General features: G+C 37.5%; 1 protein-coding gene across 1 annotated transcript in view; it reads left to right on the forward strand.

The window, feature by feature from the left end:
* KNDC1 (kinase non-catalytic C-lobe domain containing 1) overlaps window positions 1-17,517 on the forward strand; it is an 81,320-nt gene extending 63,803 nt beyond the window's left edge. Inside the window, exons 18-30 of the mRNA XM_088128978.1 lie at window positions 557-650; window positions 747-844; window positions 2,115-2,335; window positions 3,377-3,490; window positions 4,687-4,834; window positions 5,062-5,244; window positions 5,751-5,921; window positions 8,500-8,582; window positions 9,604-9,754; window positions 11,149-11,271; window positions 11,401-11,460; window positions 13,192-13,349; window positions 13,620-17,517. Coding sequence (XP_087985104.1) covers window positions 557-650; window positions 747-844; window positions 2,115-2,335; window positions 3,377-3,490; window positions 4,687-4,834; window positions 5,062-5,244; window positions 5,751-5,921; window positions 8,500-8,582; window positions 9,604-9,754; window positions 11,149-11,271; window positions 11,401-11,460; window positions 13,192-13,349; window positions 13,620-13,848 — 1,833 coding nt within the window. The 3' untranslated portion in view covers window positions 13,849-17,517. The remainder of the gene's footprint in view (window positions 1-556; window positions 651-746; window positions 845-2,114; window positions 2,336-3,376; window positions 3,491-4,686; window positions 4,835-5,061; window positions 5,245-5,750; window positions 5,922-8,499; window positions 8,583-9,603; window positions 9,755-11,148; window positions 11,272-11,400; window positions 11,461-13,191; window positions 13,350-13,619) is intronic.
* Window positions 17,518-18,791: the final 1,274 nt, after the last annotated feature.

An 18,791-nucleotide genomic window follows, 5' to 3' on the forward strand; every position in this document is an offset into this window, starting at 1 on the left:
GCTGTGTAAATCAGATTCAAATCATCAGTTTGATTTGTCACCTTGAATTGATTTGGAACGTTAAACTGATTTGGTTCAGAAATTCCAATCAAACTGTCAAATCAGGTAAATTTTATTCATATTTCTGCAGGGGGAAAAAAAAACATTTTCTGCCCATTCACAGGAGTATCTAAACTTTCCTAATCCACTGAGAGGCATTCTGAATGTATTTTCAATTTGGAAAACTGATTTGATTTAGAGGTTTACTTGAACTGATTAAATTGACTCTCACAATCAAATATTTACAAAGCCCTAGGCTAGAATGATTTTAGGAACTTCAGTAGGGCTAGTTAATATTTATATAGGATAAAATTCATTCTTAAGGAACTCTCAGAATTTGCATTAAATTATCATTGTTTTTCCAAGTGGAGAAAAAAAGATAACAACCAATTTTGTACTTCAGACAAAAAGGCACTCAGGAAAACAAGAAGTAAAAGCTTTTCCTTATCAGAAGTCTGCAGAGAATTGGCTGTGCTATCATAGCATCACTTTCATGTTGTTCTACCTCTTCCACCAGGAACTTGACCAGCTGATAATGATTGAGACAAAAAATTACAGAAAGAGCATAATCTTCTACCAGAGGCTGTTGTATAAAGAGAGAAGCAGCAAAGGTATATTTGTGAAATGAAATTTTAACAACTATCTTATAGCAATTGTTCATCTGTGCTGATGCAACGTGGTCCTGATTGCACTTTTCAAATCTTGAGGTGGAGAAATGAAAGCTTTGTTGCCAAAACTGGAGAGACAGATAGAAGAAATGAAATCAAAGATACAGTTTCTTGAGCTTGTGAAGAAGTATCTACAGGTAACTATATGATTTCTCAAACATTTGGAAATGGACATCCATGTCAGTGAAACTCTAAGCTTCCATGCATTGACGCACTGTTAAGGTGATGACTGCAATTGTCCAAAATAACATTGCCCTAATTAGCTGAAGCTGCAAAGTTGGATCCTTTATCATCCAAACTATTTCTCTCTCTTGGCAAGAGAGCCATTCAGTCAGGCCAAATGCTAATGAAAGTCATTATGATGTACAAGTGATGATGTTGTGACATCTGTGAGAAGCAGTTTTGCCTTCTTTGCCCTAGGGCAACATTCAGTAAAAAATATTCGTATTTGGAGTACAGAACAAAATAAATAAATACATTCAACAACACTATTGAGGTAATGACTAGGCTTGTTTTCGGCTGCATACCCCATACATTTTAGAAACGCTTACTGATATCTTTGGGACCCCACTTTGATTTCTGGTTTTTGGACACAGAAAAATGACTTTGGATGGCTTTGTCAGGACCAGAGTGCTAAGATATAGTCTAGGGTGAAGTGCTCATGCTTTGTACTATGGAGGCCACAAAATCAGCCTTGCCAAGGTAATTTCTATGACTGCTGGGACCTCTGTTGCTTCACAAAGCTGCTGTTGGATATGTAGGAAGAGCTCTAAGAAACAATGCAAAACAAAGCAATCCAGGAACCTCACTATTTAGAACGGGAGGTGTGTTGCTTCACAAAGCAGTTTTGAAGTTTTGACAGCCTTCTTGGGTTATCTGTCACAGCAGTGGGGAATCTCTGGCTCATTAGGAGTTGGGGATTCTTATCTGCCTGACCAGCACAGTCCATGGTTCAGGGTGGTGAGAGTACAACTTCAGCAACATTAAGAGACCACATGTTTCTGCCCTGATTTCCCAGCTTGATAAGGAGCTGTTCCAGATCACTGCTGAAACTCTGCAAGTGTAGCATAGCTCTGGGCACTAAAGACTTGTATGAGAGCCAGTTTGGTGCAATGGTTAAGGCACCAGGCTAGAAACCGGAGACCGTGAGTTCTAGTCCTGCCTTAAGCACGAAGCCAGCTGGGTGTCCTTGGGTCAGTCCCTCTCTCTCAGCCCTAGGAAGGAGGCAAGGGTAACCCACTTCTGAAACCTTGCCAAGAAAACTGCAGGGGCTAGTCCAGGCAGTCGTCAGGAGTCAAAAACCAACTTGAAGGCCAAAAAAAAAAAAGACTTCTTTTTGTACATCTTTTTGGAAGCATTTTTTTTTCCTTTGTATCTTTTCTGTTTGTTTCTTGTCTTTTGCTGCAGATTATGTATGCAGAAAAATGGGGAGTTGAACCATGCAATTTTCTGACAGTGGTCAACATGGGAAGAAATGAAACACTGGACGTCAGTGCCTTAGATGGCATGCTACTTTTTTATCATATAAATAAAACCCAGAGCGAAGCTCAGTATAATGACAATCAAAATTGCCCAAGAAATCTTCAAGCTGGAACACCACTTGGATTAATGGCATATCTGTATTCTAGGTACAGCCTCATGTACAATTCCGCAAGAGATTATGGTGCAGTAGAACTGAGTCCCAAGTCTAATCTTAAGGCCACTTCATGCTTTCCCTAGAAAAATAAAAAAATGTTATATCAGTCCGTCTAGCTTGGTGTTGCCTGATTGGGTACAGCAGCTTTATAGACCTTTTCCAGTGTTCCTGTCTGTGGCAATATAATGTTTGTTGGGAGGGCAAATGAAGAACATTCTGCAGTTAAGGGAGATGTTAGATCCTATGTTTACAAGACGTTTTTTCCCTTCATTTTTCAATAATGGAGGGCAGTGATTTCCACTCTGTCTGGAGTTGGGATCAGAAGTCTTCCAGATTTTTAGGTCTTCTTATCCCAAATTAATAGCACATTAAGTAAATAAAAGCACCACTGTACTCCTGTATATAAATAGTTAATTTGTGCAAGATCTTAGACTTGAAAAGAGGAATGACTGTCGAACATATTTCAGTGACAATCCCACTGGTTAGTTTGCAAAAACAAGAGAAGAAAAGAATGATTGCTAGGCTAGAATTCTTACTATTTTCTGCAATCCTTTAAAAAGTCTCGGCATGGGGGGCGGGGGGGGAGGAACCTGCTGATTTGTTTTTCACATGTTCCTTGGTCTGCAGTCCAGTGAAATGGCACCTGTCATGTAGCAGCTAGGGAAAGCAAGAGGAGCTGTTACTTTCTGGAAACATCCTTTTCTGACTACATTTTTAAGCATCCAGACCAACAAAAATGTGTGCATTTCTTAGGTTAATGCTTAATTCTATAGTTTTTAAACACAAAATTGATTACTAAAATTTGTAGATTTCCCTTAAAAAATGTTTTTTTCCAGGGTGGCTTACAACAATTTCAAGAAATATGTTACTTGATATCATACATTTTAAAAGAACTATTTCAACAGCAACAAAACATTGGGATATTAAGTGATATCTAATGGAATAATTTCCTTTTGCTTCTTATTTTTTGTTATCCTTGACTCCAATAAAGCATTCTTTAGCTTGCATTATTGTTTTCCTTTGTATTCTTCAGAAATGCATTTTTAAAAGGCTACGTTCAACAGTTTCTATTCACTTTTCGCTATTTCTGCTCACAAGAGGAACTGTTACAATTTCTTCTTGATAGAATCAGAATTACCTTACCCAGGTATGTAATGAAATCCCGTTGAAATCAGGTACCTTTGAGTTCACTAGTATTTCAGTGGCCTTCATCACGTGCCTTGTCCCAATGATAAAGCATTGCTTAATTTGTAGTAAAAGGACACAGTCAAATAAACCAGTTCTTGTGTCAGCATAAGTTTTTGCCAGTTTTAAACTTCCTACCTGGATCACCAAGCCTTTTTCTTGCCACTGTAACAAGGTTAGCAATTGGTGCTGTCCTCAGAGTTGCAACGTAGAAGAAGTTAAGGAACATGAGTGGCAGATTTCCTGCGACCTATCAGTTGGGTTATGATGTAGGTCTAACAGTCTTCTGAAAGAGTGCTATACCTATTTTTAAACACGGGTTTAGTGCTCTTCCAAATAAGCATAAACCCAGTTGGGAGATCACAGAAAGAGGGTTGCCGAGAGAGGTAGGGAGTGGTCAGTAAGGAATGAGCCCTGTCCTTGACTAATGCTGCCATTGGATGGCAGTATTGGCTGCGAGTCCACTTGATGTCCAGCATCACCTAGAAACAGCCCCTCCCTGGCCACGGAGGCAGAATGGAGCAAGCAAAATAGTGCCACTTCCCCTATTTCAGGTAACAATAACAGTGAATATGTCCCATGAAACCTCTCGCTGACAAAAGCAACTCCTCCAGGGATGTCAGAGCCAGCAATACTAAGCTAATAGAACCTGGCTCTCTGCAATGGTTGAAATCTATATAGTATGGGACCAGCACTAGTAAAACCTTTTAAGCACAGGCTTAGAGCTCTTTCAAAACAACACTAAAACTGTGTTTCAAAGGAGCTGCATAAGACTTAGCAAGCGCTTCAGAAAGTAATCTCTCCTCCAGTGCAAACCAAGATGGCTCTAGGAGGCAACCCCTAGGGTTCGGGGGGGGGGGAGAGATACCTGCTGCAGCCTAAAGTGGCTGAAACAGTTACTGGTGCATTTTCACACCAGAGTTAGGGGACTTGAGGAAATCTTTAAGAGCATCAGTTTAAGTTTGGTCAGTCCTCTCACTGATTGCACATTCTCCTTTAGGCCAAAATCTATAATCAGATTTCAACAGTTTTTGTTCTTGATTAAAAAAAGAAAGTTACATTTTCATTATGTGTGAAGTAATAAGCTAAGGCAGATAATCCTTTTGAATATTTATGCTGGGTGAAAACACCTATTCATCCATTTTTTGATTTTCTTAGTTCCAGCCTGGAATCTTGTTCTTTGCTTAGCAAAATATACCACCGCAGTTTTTCCATTCTTCAAGCTTGGATTGAAGACTGTTACACTGTAGACTTTACCGTAAATCCTGATTTCATGCGTATACTAAAAGACTTTATCATTTCCAAGGTAATTAACTGCTTTGACAGGAAGCTTAATGTAAATGTCATCTAAATAAACTTTAAGTTATGGCATGTAATATTGCAGTACGTTATTCTAAATATAATTGGATGAGAATGTGGGGGGTGGGAGCCATGCATTCTGTTTGCTTACTTTTGCTGAGCAAAACAGAATTTATTTCAGGTAAATTAAGATACAGTTTGAAGTAGAAGAATAAAATCACTGATTCTTTGTAGGTAGTTCCACTCAATGGTTGTGGCAGACAGTTGCTGACATTACTTAATAACATTGCCAGCAAAAAAGGGAGAAATATTTCTCAGTTCTGCAAGATGGAAGAATGGGAACAAAGGGTGGAGATCCATGAACCTCAGTCATTACATTTTCCGCAGAAAAGGGACTCAACAAATGTTTTACAAAAGGTATGTAGTTTCCCTAATTGTATTTATATTCACAGATGATGCTATTCAATTTTATTCTTTCTTACTATACTTTGTAGTCTTATTTAGGACTTTGCTTGAAAGAGTGCCTTTGCTGAGTTATCATGGAAGCTTTACATCTAAATTAAGATGCAAATCTTGATTTGGAGTAGGATAGAACTTCTGTCAAACTACCCCTCCTCAGGTTCCCTGCCTCCTTAGCTAGACAAAACCAAACAGCAGTTAATTGCATGAAATAATTGAGACGTGTGATTTATTTTCATAAAAGGAGCATCTAGAAAGAATATCGTTTGCAAAAGAAGGGGTCCTGTTTGATCATATTTGTAGAATCTCTTCTGCTGTCAAATAAACGTTGAAGTCATGAAAATTATGTGAGGAAAATCTAAGTCCAAGAAGCTCCCCTGTAAATTTAAAATGTACCTTATGTAAGAATGGTGTCAATTTTGCTTGTGGAGAGATGTAGCTAATGACTTGTTTTTCTCAAACAGCGTCTTAGCTGGAGACTGTCAAAAGGCACTGAAGCTGTTGTACCCCAGCTGTATCATAGACCTGCAACAGAAGAATTCTCTGGCTTCTGCATCAAAATAGCTGAGGCTCCATATTTCTTAACAGAATATACCGCACAACAACTTTGTTGTCAGCTAACACTATTGGAACAGGTAAAATGGATTTTCTGTCACCATGGTTTTAGCGTTATACTATTTAAATATTGCTGTGCTGAACGCTCCATATAACAATATATTCAAAATGTGGAGAAACCCTTGAAACCGTTCTGAAAGACCAAACTAGAGCTCTGTCAACAGCCTAATCTGTGGTGGTTTGCTTCAGAGGTTGTCTGAGCTGATGCACCGACCCCAAGGGAGAAACCTCTTCATCTCATATAAACCACTGTAAGTTCTGTTACTTTCCTCCAGAAGAGGATGGGATTTGTAAGCAAGCTAGTGCATTACCAAGGGACAAATCATGCCAGTTTTCATTCAGATCGAAATAGGTTATTTAGAAGTATGTACTTTGAAATGCTAGCTTTCAGTCAATGAAGAGATTAAGTGTCTTGGGTAGAATTTAAAACAACAATGACCCCAAAATAATCAAATTATGGTGTTGAGAGGCATTTACTGGATGCCAATCTAGCTCTTTGCTAGGCCCAGAGAAATTGCTCTAAGAGGATGCTAAATGCTGGTACTTTCTCTGCAGAATGTCAACTTCCTATTTAATTTATTTTCTTGAAATAATACTTTTTAAAGTCACAACAGGGAGCCTGGTAGACACCAAGGCAGACATCTCAGATCATGTTGATGCCAGCGGACAGCATTTTGCCTATGCATGCTGTAGTGCTTTGTCTCCTGATGAGGGGTCTTGTGTCAGAAAATAAATGTAAAAATTTCTCCATCACAACAAGCAGTGTGAAATACAAGGATCTAGAAGATCCTAGGCAGATTTTTTTTTCATATTTGGAATAATAGCAGTATTGTTCTCAGAGTAATCTAAGGCAATTTGGGGATTGATTGAGCATCATCTAGAAATGGATTTCCTTTTTTAATTTAATAATATATTAGTTTGGCATTTTATTTATTGTTTACTTTGATCTGGTGATAATGTACTGAGTCAATTACGATTGGAGGCGTGAACGTTTGTGGAATATATGAAATAAATACAAGTGCAGTCTTTTGTACTTGAAAACTTTCTTATGGCTTTAACAACTAACAACTGACCTGTTCTGGATAAAATTTGTCATGCGAGATGCTGTGAGGACTTGTCCCATCAGACAATATCAACAAAGTTAAGGTCTATCACAGCTTTCTATCCTTCCTTTTCTGGCTCTTTACACTACAGAATTGGAATAAGAATACAGCAGAGGAGAGTGTAGATTATGATAGTAAAAAAATAGGGCCTTTTTTACTTATTGCAAAGAAAACCCATATAGGAACACAGGCCTGATTACTAGGATGAATCCTCCCACCCATCATAGTCAGTATCAAAAGTTTCTTTTTCTTTTTTTAACAACCATTGTGGAGTATGAGATCATAATGACCAGTCAGGAATCAGAATAGATCAAATTCAGAGACCTCCCCTGTTCAAACAGGGGGAACAGTTAGATCCAGGGCACATTTTAGGACCACCCTAACCTGTGTGCTATTTTAACCTTAACCTGCAGGGAGGGGGACGTTTTTCAGTCTGAATGTCAGATGGGAACAATCTTGTGGATGGCATTGCAGAGCTGGGTGGTGGTCAAAAGAATGGTTTCTGCTTATTTTGAAACAGCTACCTAATAAAATTGAAGTTGAAATTGTAGCCTCAGCCATTTTCAGGTCAGAGAAGCACAAATTTCTTCCCCAAATCAGTTTGTTGGACTTTAAGAAAAGTCCTATTCATATTCACTTGGAAGAAAAAATAATTATTTGGTGTAGCATATTCTGTGATAAATATGTAAATAAGTATTATTGCCAGAATAAGATTCCTAAATTTCAAATAATAACCTAATGCACTTTCAGATCTCTGGCCACTCCCATTGTGACACGCAACTCCACCAACTAATTTAGATGCATAAATGCATTCAGTGGCCAGTCGCTCACAATAGAGCAAGCAACTTTTCAGTCCTACCTGAACCTCCACAATACCTTGTGAGAAGCAATGATCCCAGATTCCTTAAAAGAGAAACGGTATATCTGCTTTTCAAGAAACCTTTGGACTTGAAAGATATGGACCTATTAAAAGTAGAATCTCCTCAAGTTGCATTTGGCTCCTGTAGACTACATGGACAGATTCACATTGTTTTCTTGGCAACGAAAAAGGGGCTGTTTGTTTTTTACTATCCAATCTAACTAGAAGCTCCTATCTAAATACTAGTAAGATCTGACCCTGCATAGCTTCAAAGCTGAAACAAGTTTGGCCAGATGCTGACTCCTATCAGTGACACACATTATTTATAGGAGTAGACTGCTTCTGACTAGCTTTAGGCATTGGTGAATGAAACTGCTAAGCATCTATTTCAGCTGGGCTCAGGACTAGTTTTTTTGCACTAAAATTGCTGTGATGGTTTTGTAGGATGACTTTTACTGGGTAAGAAATGGATGGAATGTGAAGAAATACCACTGATACTTCTTGGTTTATTGGTATAATTGGTGTCTCTCTGGGTCATTTCTTAAGAGGCTATGTGAGTTTGGATTAGACAATGCAGTATTGAAGGCGTGCAGAATAGAATATATAATACACAGCAATTTTATTTTATCTGTTTAGGACATCTTCCATAAATGTCATCCAGTGCATTTTCTAAATTCAAGACTGCTTGGAGTCAAAGATAAAACTGTGCCTCTCCCAAAGTAAGTTTGCTGTTTAGCCAACTCTACTGATGAAAGTAGAAAACTGCTGATACGCCACAGTATTTAGCTTCTGCTTAGCTTTAATTATGGGGTAAAGCTGTTATTTGGGAGTGCCTTCTGTTGATATGTGATGACCCTGCAGAAACCTTATGATACTTTTTCCTTCTTAGGTGGATTAAAAATATGCAGAATAGAAGACAGTTCATTTAATCAGAACCATCTGAACAAGGTTACCTCTAAGGCAGAGGTTCCCAAACGTTCTCAGTTAAGGAAGCCCCTAGTGGTTCCCAAACCGTGGGCTATGGCACCATGGGGCACCGTAACAAACTCTCTAACTGTTCTATTTATTAAGTACTAAAATATCCAGTAGGGCCCCTGTGAATTCACTGCAGCACCTCAGGGGCTGCGGTGCACAGTTTGAAAACAATATTCCCCTTCAGGCTTTCCCAGATGGTTTTCCTGATAGGGGGACTCTTTCTGAGAAAGTATGAGGTTTGGTTCAGATTTTGGAAAATGTTCCGGTAAATTTCCAGACATACTGTAGCTACCTAGATAAGGCAAATTGGAGATATCAGCCTAAAAAAGAAGAGGAACTAATGAGAAATTTAGTGGTGTTCCTGTTGTGGGGATGGATGGAAGAGGAAGGGCAGTTTAAACGATAAAAACTGATACAGATCTACATGAGATGGAGTGAGATAAGAACAATTTTTAGAAGTCTAGTTTTATTCCTGGCATCATCTGGGCTATTAAGGCAGGCAAATCAAAAGTTGCAGGACTTGAGGACGTTAACCAAGCTCTCCAAGGCATTTGCTTGGTGCTTACGCTTGCCGGTTATGATACGTTCTGAAAATAATGATTTTGCTGCAAATCTGGGTTACTCATGTCTTTGAGCCTTGATCCTATATCCCTTGAGGTTGGAGGTAAACACAGCCCCATTCATTGCTTTCCTTGCGGTGAGTTGTATTAGTTTTGACACAGTTAGACTCAGTCTGTAAGTTTTGTAAATTGTTCTCTTTTACAGGGCTTCTTCCTCTGAACTATTATCTACTCCAGCCTATAACCTTTTTGTGAAAAATTGTGTCCAGGATGATTACCTCCTGCAGCTTTTAAAATATGCAGATAACATCAGTACCTGGGTTGCTGCGGAAATTGTAACCAGCTACAGTTCTAAGGTATGAATTCGTGTTTCATGAAGGCATGTGTGTATGTGTGTGTGATTCTTTATTGTGATTTTATTTGTACAGTTCATGCATATTTCTTCTCAGAATAGAGTAGGATCATAAAACCTTTTGCTTTCTGTGAACTACGTTAAAAAAGTGTTTAGCTTCATCCCTCTGGTGATGTCATCCCGAAACCCCTTCCAACCCGTAGGGGTGAGGCTAAACCAGGGCTTCTCAACCTTGGCAACTAAGATGAGTGGACTTCAACTCCCAGAATTCCCCAGCCAGCATGGGGAAATTTCTGCATGCTGTTTAACACTCTTGTGTGTATGTGTGTCTTCAAGTTAGTGTTGACTCCTGGAGACTGTCTGGACTAGTCCCTGCAGTTTTCTTGGCAGCTTTTTCAAAAGTGGCTTGGCCTTGCCTTCTTCTTAGGGCTGAGAGAGAGGGACTGGCCCAGGGTCACCCAGCAGGCTTCGGGCCTAAGGCAGACGGGTTTCTAGCCTGGTGCCTTAACCACTACACCGAACTTGCACTCTGTTTAATGGTATGATCAGCAAATTGTCCAGGACAGTCAGATACATTTTATCTTTGCTATGTTTTTTTTTATGTCTCTGAATACAGTTTCATTGGTTGCAGATACTGAAAGGGGATAATTGCTTAATTGTTTACAAGAATATAGACTCTGAATCCTGATATTTTATACCTATTAAATATGATATTATTAGATACTATAATTTGCATGCTATATATTTTATTGCACCCTGATATGTTAGTTTTAATGCATCAGGATAACTCATTCTTTACTTTTTTGTTTTCATTTTCATAAGTTAATCGATTTTATAGCTTCATTATTTAGTTTTATAGACTTTATAGATTTAATTTCATAATTTGCATGGATGCTTTATTGTATTTTTTTATATTTTATCTTGCTATATTCTGGTCATTAACCAAAATAAAGTCTCGCTCTCTCCCTTTCTCAGAAATGTACATGATTATTACTTAGTAACCAGAAAACTACTGGAAAGCAGAGTTTTTGTAGTTAAGTAATAAGTCTGATGAAGAAGGGTTTCACAGGAAAAAAACAGAGAATATGTGCTTTGTGGTTTCAGCAAACAAAACAGTTAGGATAATATATTTAATCTAACACCAAATCCCCTTTTTTAGCCAGCATTTTCTTTTGGCTGCTGATGGATAATGAATTTCATCACATTTAGCTAGCTGGAATTGAAAGCATTAGCTGTTTCCAGTTGTCTTCATATAATAATCATGTTCTCCCAAATTAGAGTGTTTCCTGGAAATGTGGTTTGTCATTAAGGTGTGTCAGGCTTTCCAAGCGTGGGTTATCAACATTGGCACAGAATGGTGATAAATATTGTAAAAGATGTACTCTATTTGTTGTCCAGGTGCAGATGAATTTAGTGTCAAAATTTCTCTTCATTGCAAAGTGTTGCTACAAACAAAGAAATTTTGCCACTGCGATGCAAATCCTAAGAGGCCTGGAAAACCTCATTGTCAGACAATTGCCTGTGAGTACGGTGCATATTTATTAGCAGTTTATACAGGCAGTGTACCTTTTTATAATATTTGGAGCATGCAAACAATGCGTTCCACTTGTAATAGTCAGAAGACTAACATTTATTTTTATTTCTGTTAAGATTTGGAAAAGCTTGCCTTCTAAAGTTTCGGACATACTGGAAGAACTGAAGGCTGTAGAGGTACAGTGAAAATAAGCTCTTCTTTCTGCATTGTGAATGGAGATAGGGGCTGTTCCTCAGAAATTTTTGTAGCACAGGCAAGCTGTTTAGTTGCTGGCAAGCCTGGCTTCAGGGTCCAGGCAACATTGTGTTTTTCTGTATGAGATGGTCAAAGGCCCAACATGCTATAACCTTTGCTTAACACTGAGCCCCCTACAAGCTGTGGCACTACAAGCATATTCTCCATTTGTGGGGATGGCTATACAGTTGACTGGGGATGGCTTGCCTAAGACCCCACCCACACCCCACCCCTCCCAGAGCTACAGGAGTAGGAACTAATTAATGGGTTAAGCAGATAGTATACTGGTGCATCTGAGCAGGCATGGAAGCTCTAGCCCAGTGTTGTCCAAACTTGGCCACTTTAAGATGAGTGGACCTCAACTCCCAGAATTCCCCAGCCAGCATGGGTGGCTGGGGAATTCTGGGAGTTGAAGTCCACTCATCTTAAAGTGGCCAAGTTTGGACAACACTGCTCTAGGCCAACATGTTCCTTCATCAAGTGTGAGACAATATTACTAAAGACTATTTCAAGTCTTAGACTGGACTGGAGATGATAAAAAGGAGCACATGCTCTGTGCCTTCCTTTATACATAGGTTTCCCTTCCCCATGACAGTATTCCCATTCCAAGCAAATCTAACTGGAATAAATACATCAGTGTGTCTAATTCTCAAGAAACCGGGGGGGGGGGGGGGCATTGAAAATTTGGAAGCAGTGAAGCAGTACAGCTTACTTACTTTTTCTACATTTGTATTCAAGCCTTCATCCAAGGATTTGAGGGCAGCCCATAGAGAAACGGTTCTCAAACCAGAGACAAGTTTGAGGCTGAGTAGAAAATTGAACAAGATTTTTCTGATCAAGGGCTGACATTCTGTCTATTCTACATGCTGGCTTGCCTTTGCTGGAAATCTTGTCCCCATCTGCTCCGCTTAATGGTTTATCACTCCCTTAGGCCAATTAAGCTCCAAACTGTTTCTTGTAAATGTCATAATCATAGCCTCTCTGACAGTGGGTGAATGAAGAATTAGAAGGCTGTTGAGGATTTTTTTAAAAAAACTGTTCTCCTATAAACACAAGGATAAACACAAATTGAATGATCCTTTAGCTTGTTTCTATTTCCCTCACATTCTGCCTTGGGTTTTTTTTATTTGGAGTTGTAACATTTCAGATTTAATTGTAGAAGCCGAAGAATGTTGAATTATTTTTCTGTAGCCTCCTGCATTGTGGGATGAGAAGATTTTTAAACACTTACTTTTGAGAAATATAAGGTCTTATTTTTATGAAAAGTAAATCTATCAATGTCTTATGCTTTTAGCAATAAGAAAGCTATTTGTATGCATGTATGTAGATATATACAGTATAAGTGATAGGCAGCATTTGCTCCTCCAAAGATCTGGAACACTCATGTCTCCTTGAAGGGTTCCCCAAAGGGCTTTCCAAGACAGATAACATTTTGCAATTTCTTTTTATATTCTCCAGGCATAAAAATCCATGTCCAGGGATAAGACATTATTTACAGTATACGATGTATAATAAACATTATTTTATAATATACATTATTTTTTCCTAAATACCTTTCTCCTTAAATATTTTTTATACCAAAAATGTTTATTACGACAGAGCAAAGACTTTCCCATCAACAGTTTTGTCCTGTTCTAATATGTCTGTCTGTATGTCTGTGTTAATTATATCAGGTATTTTTAAAAAGTGACAGCTTATGTTTAATGGAAGGAGAGAGGTTTAAAACATCTCCAACAATTCCATCCGCTCACATACTGGCCATGCACATACAGCAGCTTGAAACTGGAGGATTTACGATGCGAAACGGCACATATAAGTGGACTAAACTTAGGTAATGTTTTTATGGCATGGAATTCATTAAAGTGGAATACAGTCTTGCAGGTTAATATAGAACAACAATAACTTTATTTAGTGTATTAATTTATGAAATGTTTAAAGGCAACAGAAATGGAGTGTTTTGATTATTTATTATAGAATGTTTTATGTACCTTTGTTGAAAAAAATATTTGAACATTAAACACCTAACATAGTGTTTAATTCCCCTACTTATCAGTTAGAAGGAAAAAGCCTGACTGGTTCCTTTCATCTTTTCTCTTTTAAGAAATATTGCAAAAGTTGTAAGCCAAGTTCAAGCATTTCAAGAAAACCCCTACATGTTCCTACCAGATTGCCAGTTACAAGATTTCTTAAGACAAAGAATAGCTTTTCTTAACGATGCAGACATCTTTGCATTAGCAGCTGATAATTACGCCAACTTTCATCAGAAAACTGAAAAGCAATCCCGAAAAATTCAAGATGCATTACACAGGATGAAAGCAATGTTTCAGTAACTGTTTATATATCTCTCGGGCAATTTTTATTTAAAGAAACACATTCCTGGACCAGTTACTAGATAGCTGCATGTGTGAAATTGTGTTTACTGTGCAATGCAACCCTATGCAGATATAACTATTACCATTTGATCTTATTCCTTGATATGGGTACATAAAATTAAGTGTTAAAGAATAATCCCTATTTTGAAAACAGTATTGATTGAGATTTGCATCTGGCTCAATTTCTGCTTGGAACTGCCAAACTCTTGGTAGCATACACAAGGTTCCTGCTATTAGTTTCTTCATTTAATAATAAGTTAGCTTCAGATGAACTTATTAAAGGTGTGTAAAAAAATTAATACTAAATCCTTTCCCACCTTTATTTTGTCTTGAAGGTAAAGATTACACAAAAAGATTAAATCTGAGTATATCTTGTCAGAAGACCCAGTTTTTCACAAATATTTCACAAATCTGTCTGTCTTAACAGAACATTTCAGTACAATTAAATCTGCAGAAACAGGGGCATCCATGGGGGGGGATCTTAAAAGTCAAGATGGTGGTTGAAACCGCAAAGTCAAAGCCCTGCTCCTTTTTAATGTGTGTTGCATATGTGACGCACAAAAGGGGCAGGCTTGGATTGTGTGATTGAGACTGCCAGCTTGAGTTTCTTGACTCCCCTTGGGAGATCCCTGCCCAGAAATTCATTTCACTGCTAATTGATCACCAAATTAAACAGATTCAGAATTGGAACTAGTCCTGCCAGTATTTTTTCCAGTGAAGCTTGATTCCTCAATTTTCATAAAGGCCTCACATAACTCACCCCACTGATGCTTGGATGGGAAGAAGTGCTGTTCCTCCATAAAAAGAAAGAAGTTTTGAAAACACTGATCCAGTTTGGTGCTTCCTTTCAGAGAGCTTTATTTCCATTGTTCAAGTACAGAAAGGCAGCCCTGCTCCAGCCAAAGAAAGTGTTTTAACTATTTTGGAACCCACCGTTTTGTTCTTATTCCTGAACTGCAGAGAGAGAAAGAGAGAGAAATTGCCCATGTAGCTGTTTAACTAGGCTACCGGATCGGGATAGCAAAAATCCAATGACTATTAGAAGTTGTCTGGATTTAGTCCTAATAGTTCATCTTTTCCCACTCTAGCTGCTGCATTTAGCAACTTCTTTCCTAAGAATCTTGTCATGAGAAAGAGACCACAGAGGGCAGGACTAGGGAAGTAAAAGAAATTCTGCTGCCTGTTCTCTGTGGTTTCTTCATGAAAAATCTAGTGTAGAGAACACTGCCCATGGAATAAGAGCATTGGACATCTCCATAGCCAACTCTTACTATGTGACCAAGAGAGAAACTAGAGACAAAGGTTGACAACATTTAGAAAAGACAAGTACTGGATGTAGCCCATAGGCAACCAGTTGCCGGCCACTGGTTTAGACCAATAATGACCTGACAGGGCTTACCTTGATTATGGGGGTTCCTTACTCTAATTTAGGTGTGGACATATCAAATTCAAAATGCAACCCCACAATGGCCATATAACTAGGGTCCTTAATCAAAAAGAAGTAGATTGATCTTGCAGTTGAAAAGGTGGGCAACTAAAGTCCTTGATCTGACAACTCGCAGGAGATCCACTGGAAGTTCTGCTTGCTGCTTGGGGGAGACAGTAGAAGGTATCAGAAGGAAAAAAAAGATGCTTGCATCCCCCTAGCGACAAAATTTTTTCCACTTTTCAATTATCTAATGCTACCTGAGTACTCATATAGTGTCAGCTTCAGTGGGTAATAAGAAAAGAAAATACTTAGCTGCCCATTTGTTCCTAACATTTCCCCAAATCTCTAAGTTTTGGGGGTTGGCATGTCCTTCTACGATTGAGTTCCCAACATACAGAAATTATTAGACTGAATTTAGTTTCTTCTGTCAGATTAGCTGAGCTGAGAGCAGAGCCTAATTCCAAATCACAAGCATTGATTTAAAAAAAAATCTGTTCCAGTAATTCATATTCAGTATATGCTATTCTTCTTGCATCAGCTCTGCTGGCAAATCTGTTTCTGGATTATGGTTCTAAGTCAGCATATGATTCCTTTTCAAGAATAATTTTCATATAAACTTGCAAATATGATGCATTTCTCTTGTATGCTATCTTTTTGATTGGAGTAACTTTTTGTATGCATGTACTTTACTTTCATTACTTTTTCTGTAATTTCCTATAATAACATAGCACTTGTTAAACAAATAGTTTGGGACAATTTTACCATTGCACACAAATTTATTTCAAAGGATTTAAATCATTTATTTAAACAAATATTTATTATATTATATTACCTAGTAGTAATTTTCCTATTAATTTTAATAAAAATAATAATAGTGATATGTTTTCTTTTGGTTGAAAATGTTTTGGTTCAGTCAAATTTATGCTTTTGAATTTTATATGGAATTATTTTTCGAAAGCCTTTAAGCTTCTGTCTGTAAAAATTAAAAATGATTGTTTATTCATATGCAAATTTAAGAAATATTTCTCTGTAAATTACAGTATCAAAATTATTTTAAAAGATCCTCTTTTCTTATTATTGAATTCATTATCATTCTATGCTGTTTTGTTGATGGCATAAATTACTTTCCAATACTTGAATTGTCTTTGAGATTTCCTGAAATTAAATCTGTTCTCCCAAGTCAACATATAAATTACTTTTTAAATGTTGCTTACATTTTTACATGAAGCAGTCAGTATTTTCAAGCCAAGTGTTGATTTTTAAAGTAACTTAGGATATGATATGAAAATAAATAACTGATCTATGTAGGATCCTTCTTGCCTAATTGCTATTCCTTTTAAATTTTCTGATTCATTCTGATGTAGACTTGAAAATAGGGAGAAAGAAGCATTTTTATGTGATGTGCCTTTAAACTGAAACCTTGTACTAATACATCTGCAGCAGCCTTTCCTCCCGTTCCAAATTATTTTCAATAAAGTTTGAGAAGCCACGTGAAGCTATTGTTAGTGTCTATGCCACTAAAGCATTGAAAGGTACATAAACTATAGCGAGAGGGAGATATCTTTAGTCCGGACGCCATGCTATAACATCCTGCCCTGCTTGAGGGCATAAGGGGATATGGCTTATCAAATTAATAGGACTGAAATTTATGGAACTTTTTTTGCAGGGGGGAGATAAGATGCAGCCTAAGTAAATTTAAATGTAAAGCAAGTACTTGAGCGAATAAGATCAAATATTAACTATGGTACTTTACCTGTAATATTCCATTCATCTTGTCATGAAAAAATCAAAAGGTGGGAGAAAGGGTTTTTTTTAATGTCGGGGGCAAATGAGATTATTCTCATCTAATTGGTGTCATAAGGTATATATTATTCTCACTCTCCTCCTTCCACCCCATCTCATTATTGTAGCTTTCCTGTCTACAAGTAACTGAGGTTCTTAGGAGATGCATCACAGAAGCCTTTCTGGATTAGAGCATGTTTGCAAACTACATTGACTAAGAATTACTACTCCATTCTATTTCTGTTGATTAATGTCTAGATAGATGATTGTATTGCTTGTGGGGTCATTGTAAAGGTAAGGCTGAGCAAAGATACCAAGTTTATATGTGCATTTCCACATGTATTTGCATTTGTATTTATTAAATTTCATTTGCCCGTTATATTTAGTTTATGCTGACTTCAGAATAAAGTGGAAAAATGGAGGATGGGAAATATGCTGTATAATCTATTAATTTCTTTAAAGAACTGAATAAATCTCTAGAATAATTAATCAAGTCAGAAAAAAAGTTTCAAGTAAACTGGTGATTTAAGGCAAGATGGATGAGGGAAAAAAAAATGCAATTAGGACCATAAAGGAATAGAAATGCTAAAGTAGTATAAATGCTAGTTAGAAGGGTATGTTATTTTTTAAAATAAATACGCTTTTTATTTTGAAAGTTATTTTAAAAATCCTTTTAGAGAAACGATGATAGCTGTATCAGATACAGTATTCTTTTCGTCGTTAATTGCTTATTTTTCCAGAAGATGGCACTGGAAACCTCTTAGTTTTGGATAATAGCAAATTCCTCAGGGATAACCTGAGGGTCCGTTTCATCAAACACAAAACCACAGAGACAGAGACAGAGAGAGGGAGAACATGAGTATTGTGGTATGTGTAAAGATTAACAAATTTATTGGGGTTTAAGCTTTTTTTGGTGGAAACTTAATACATCTCTATTAGTCTTTAAAAGTGCCACCTTCATTATTTTTTTTGTCATTTTGAAGAAATCATAAAGATACATCATACCATGCAATAAAATATATCCTGGTATTCAATTGTTAAAATAAATCTACCAAATGAAAGAAAGGCATTATATTCCCATCAGTTCCAGACACCTTATATTTGTTAACATAAGGTCTGCTCCAATCCAATGAAGCAAAAGTTGAAGGCTTCTTAAGGAGATGAGTTTATAGCAGGAGTAGAGAGCCTGAAGATTCTTAGTGTTGGCCTCCAGACCTGGTCACACCAAATTACTGGCCATGCTGTCTGTGGCTGATGATAATTGCAGTCTAACAATATTGGGAGTGCCACAGGTTTGTCACCCCCAATTTGTAGAATGACATACATGTCCTCAGCATCTCCTCCCCCCCCCCCGCCCCCAATTAAGTATGCTAGAAGAGTTGCCCTCTAGCATTAAAACAAAACAAAATGAAAAAGCAAGGTTAGGTTACAACTCAATTGCCTTTGCTTATCTAAGAAGTGCATATTTTAACGCATTCATTAAAATCATTGGCTACAAACCAATAAATAATTGTTGGGTGAACTCTATTGGTTTTTGCAAATGTGGGTTGGTACAGGATTGGATATAATACATAATATTCCAGTGTTAAAGCAGGTTTGTTTATAACTTAGTCATCAGGTCCCACCTTCCAGAATGAGATCTGGCTATGTTTCAAAATAATACCATAATTACTACAGAATTATGCACCCT

The sequence above is a fragment of the Python bivittatus genome, unplaced genomic scaffold (genome assembly GCF_059951505.1).
Source record: "Python bivittatus isolate LINGU-HERP-01145 unplaced genomic scaffold, Pbiv_v1 ctg000780_np1212, whole genome shotgun sequence".
Taxonomy (NCBI): Eukaryota; Metazoa; Chordata; class Lepidosauria; order Squamata; family Pythonidae; genus Python; species Python bivittatus.